This window comes from Myotis davidii, unplaced genomic scaffold (genome assembly GCF_000327345.1).
Source record: "Myotis davidii unplaced genomic scaffold, ASM32734v1 scaffold1031, whole genome shotgun sequence".
NCBI classification, from domain to species: Eukaryota; Metazoa; Chordata; class Mammalia; order Chiroptera; family Vespertilionidae; genus Myotis; species Myotis davidii.
Genome location: NW_006283442.1, coordinates 904,076 through 908,519, shown reverse-complemented (window position 1 = coordinate 908,519; position 4,444 = coordinate 904,076). Strand labels below are relative to the sequence as shown.

At 52.6% G+C, this 4,444-nt stretch overlaps 1 protein-coding gene across 1 annotated transcript in view; it reads right to left on the bottom strand.

Annotated features, from left to right (window-relative positions):
• CACNA1C (calcium voltage-gated channel subunit alpha1 C) overlaps nucleotides 1-4,444 on the bottom strand; it is a 236,876-nt gene that overhangs the window by 108,036 nt on the left and 124,396 nt on the right. Inside the window, exons 12-15 of the mRNA XM_015564299.1 lie at nucleotides 3,644-3,851; nucleotides 2,588-2,708; nucleotides 949-1,063; nucleotides 72-192 (exon numbers count right to left, since the gene is read on the bottom strand). Of these exons, the coding sequence (XP_015419785.1) occupies nucleotides 72-192; nucleotides 949-1,063; nucleotides 2,588-2,708; nucleotides 3,644-3,851 (565 nt within the window). The remainder of the gene's footprint in view (nucleotides 1-71; nucleotides 193-948; nucleotides 1,064-2,587; nucleotides 2,709-3,643; nucleotides 3,852-4,444) is intronic.

Sequence of the window (4,444 nt, the reverse complement as noted above, 5' to 3'; positions counted from 1 at the left end):
CTTTTCCATGGGTGTCTGGCCTGGGAAGATGGTCCCTGCCTTCCCAGGTCCTGGAAGGAGACAGTGCTCACCTTGGTGGTGGGCGGGGACTCTCCATCAGCTGTAATGGATTTCAGCTCAATTTTCTCCTCCTTGGTCTCCTCCACTGCGGGTTTCTCCACCACCTCCTGTTTCTTCTCTGGGCTGGCAGTCCTGGCCGGTCAGCAGGAGAAAACCATAAAGGGATGTTTACTGGAGTGACAGGGAACAGGGGTAGGAAACTGCCCTGACGTCTGCTGGGGGCCAGTGGGAGCAGATTCCCGTGCCTGTGTCCACCGTCCTTCCCTGGGGCACAGGCAGGTGCAGCTCCATCACAAATGCTACAGGGCTGGGCCCAGGATCCAGGCAGCTGGCCACACCTTGCTGTCTGTACTCAGTTGGCCTTTCCTAGGCCCTGTCTAAGTCAGAGAAAGTTTCTGGGTTCTCATTCAGGACTGGCTCCTGAGAACTCGGCTCAGAACCCAGCAGATCTGTGGCCTAGGACAGTCCCATCTAGACAATGACAAGACAATGGAGGGCCCAATTTTGCCTTCAAAACAGTGAGAAGGAATCTCTCTTTCACCTGGAGTTGCAATTCTTCACCGAGTGGTTGCTCCTACCTTCCCATCCTTTGCTTCCCTCACCTATGATGACCTCTTTTCTCAAAGGAGAAAACCACAACTTCCTACACAGGTGGGGGAATGCAACACCTTCACAGAGGCTGTAACTCATGCTGGTCCCCACTTTGGAGCAATGCCTAGGAATTAGGGGAGAGGCCCAACCTATTCTAGGAAGTCCCAAACCCAGTGCCCTTCTGGGAGGGACACAGGCCAGCAGAGGCCGTGCTCACACCTCTCTTTACCACCAATGGGAATGGCATTCCAGAACTGGGCCCTGGGGCCCTGGGCCTGGGGCAGCTTAGAGGGTTACCTGGCCAGCTTCTTTCTCTCCTTCTCTTCTTCTTCCTCCTTCTGGGCAGATGTGAGGCTCTCAGCATCAGCCAGGTTGTCCACAGCAATGGCCAAGAACACATTCAGTAGGATATCTGTTTGTGTCCATTCTTAAAGAAAATGACCCTTGGCCTTGGGGTTTTTGGTGGGCATAGGGGGCCAGGGAGTGCAGGACATGCAGGGATAGAGTTCCCCACAGAGGGAGCTCAACCATGACTCAGGAGTGCTGAACTCAGGGGTGTCCCTCCTCCATCTCTTTGCCTCCACATCACACTTCTAGCTACCTGGAGTTTTCTAAGGGGTGGAGAGTAGGCTGGCTTTCAGGCTAGACAGGGAGGGAGGAAGGCAGTGCTCTGCCTCGCTCTCTAATTGCTGGGCTTCATTATTGGTTCCCCACAGAGACTGCTGGCTGTAATTGACATTATGAAGAGCATTGTCTCTAACAACACAGAGGGCTCTTAAGGGCTGTTCATTATAGCTGGGCACTGAGGAGGTGGCCTGATATCCCTGCCAACTCTTAACGCGAGCCGCCCATAGAGAGGCCCTCCGGGGTCCGGTGGAGCTTGGCAAGTCCCGACTGAGTGGCTGTTTGCCCTTGTCTTCTCCCTCTACCCCAAACTTTGAATGGAAACACTGGGTCAGAGAACTGTAGAAGCAAAGAAAGGATAGCTGAGCAGGGACTTAACATCTGTTAAGTCTGACCTCCTCCCCCAGACGCGACAGTCATACCATTTCACACACAGGGAAACCACAACCAGGGGCGGGGGGTTTGTCCAAGAGGCTGCTGGGTACCTGCCCTTGGGCCTTACCCACTGACCCTCACAAGGACCCACTGAGGAGCAGCTACTATCACTTTATCACCCCAGTGTATCATCAGCAGCGGTTTCCCAGCCTATCTTTGGGGCCAGGGCCATGCTTTCTGCATTTCATTCATCTGTGATTTAGACCCTGATCTACTTGGCCTCCTGCCTCTGCACACAGCCTCACAGGTGACCACCCTGGGCAGAGAGGATTGCCCACATGTGAGACCCTAAAATACTGCCCATGGACCTGCCTAGTGAGGTGTGTCCAGCTTTTCCCATGACCAAAAGCTGGCAGAGTGGCTTCAGAGGGAGGAGCACTGACCAGAAGGCAGGGGAAGAGATGACGGTCATGTGAAGGATGAGGTTTGGTCAACAAAGCCCCCCATCCCCATGAGGCCAGGGCAGCCAGGGCAGCTAAGGCGCTCACATCTAGGTGGCTCACACGGGAGTCTGTGTGAGCTCACATGGGGCTGCACACGATAACACAGGGGTGTTGGTCACCTGAACTAGGAGGAGGACATGCCTCCTGGAGTCAGGCAGCGCTTAGGCAGAACAACACAGGAAGATGAACTTACATCCTGCCTGTGCCACAGCTCTTGACTCCTTCCACCAAGCCCCTCCTCTAGCTAAGGCGGTCTGTGCTAGGAACTGCTTTCTCCCCCAGAACATGCCCTTTCCCACTTGCCTCGGGGCCCTGTGGGTGGGCAGCTACAGTTTTCACCCTGAGTGATGGCCTGCGGGCATACCTATTTGGCACCGGGCTGTAGGCTGAGGGAGGGTGGGTGGTAGGGGTGGGGAGGCAGGAGCAAAGGATACAGTTTCCACAGATGAAGAGGATGATGAAGTAAATACAGACTAACATCCCTGGAAAAGAGGGGCCGCCATAAGCCATGATCCCATCATACATCACCGAATTCCAGTCCTCCCCGGTCAGGATCTGAATGACACATTCCCACCAATAAGGGACACAGTGTTAGACCAACAGCAAACCCAAAACTCCCCTGCCCTGCCCCGCTCTGCTAACAAGAACGCCTGAAATCTCCTTCCACCTCTGGCTCTCCTGCCCCAGCTCTCCTCCCTGGGCCACTGAGCTGGACCTGGCAAGCTGACCCTGTCCTCAAAGTGCATGGCCACAGGCACACTATTATTTGAGAAGTGACCCAAAGGGCTTCCTGGTCAAGGCACCTCCCACTGCCCACATATGGTGCATGGGATGGCCACTGCTAGCCATTCTTTGGGGCCCCTTTACAAATGTGAATGTGTCCATCAGGAGAATTACACACAATCCAGTTCTCTCCAAACATTAGTCATCTGGATCCCAGCTTTAAGATTTTGACAACATCCACATTGTTATTCATTTTTACCTGTAAATCAATCTACTTTTAAACTTAAACAAGTGCTACTTTAGCTTTGCCCTAAACCAAACTATCTATGGAAGCACAAATTTGATAGGCTAGCTATGTATTTCTAGGGGCAAGCATGGTGGATAGACAGACAGAGCTCCATCCTCCCCTCCCACGACAGAGTAGTCTGCTTTTATTTGTTTATATTTTGGGCTTCCATGTAGAATTTATTTGAATAAAGGTCCCCAAGGCTAGGAAGAGTTTTTAAACCTCTCAATTAGATCTTTTTTTCAATAGTCCACCCAACAGAGAAATTCCATGGGGGCCTGCGGGTGGGGGAAACTATAGAAGGAACTCAAGGTTCCCCTGGCATGGACCCTCTGTGGCTGATCTAGCTGGCTTTGGCTGCCCATGCAAGGGTGAAGCTTCCCCCCACCTTGCCAGGCTTCTTCTTCCTGCTCCCCCCTCCCCCCACCACTCAACCACCTCCGCCCCCCAGGTCATAAGCCCAGCAGAGGAGAGTACATACCTGAAACACTGTGAGGAGGGACTGGGGAAAGTTATCAAACGTGCTCCTCCGAGTCTGCATCTCATCAAAGTTGAACTTTCCTCCAAAGAGCTGCATCCCCAGAAGGGAGAAGATGATGATGAAGAGGAAGAGCAGTAGTAGCAGGGAGGCGATGGAGCGCACGGAGTTCAGCAAGGATGCCACCAGGTTGCTTAAGGAGTTCCAGTACCTGAGGACCAAATGAGGAATCAACATCCTTCTCCTATGCTTTCCCAGACTTCATTCCTTGTTCACACACCCACTGGAGTTTAAGGCAAATTTCAGCTCCCTCCTCGTTTCCCCTTTATGTGGGGTGGTGTTCAGAATTGGGCTGGTAAGCTCCCAATTGGAATGTGCAGCTAGTTGATTCAAGGTCCCAGGATCGATGACGTGTAATGGAGAAGAGACAGAGTTCTGACCTAGCTCAACCGCTGCTAGCTGTGTGTGCCTTTGGACAAGTCACTTAACTTCCTGTCCTTCTGCCTCCCGCTGAGGAAACAGGGACAATAACCCACACTTCAGTAAGTTATTGGGAGGATTACATGAGATATTAAAAAATAAAAAGCTTCCAGTATAGTGTCTGATGCACAATTGAAAAGGGTACCGTATTTGCCGGCGTATAAGACGATTTTTTGGCCCTGAAAAATATGCCTCCAAGTGGGGGGTCGTCTTATACGCCAGGTACACTTCAGATAGACTGCCCATAGTGCTTGCCCCGTGCCATAGTGGCCTCCCGATGCCCGCCCACTTCATTCCACATACCGTTCAGGCATCAGCAGCGCT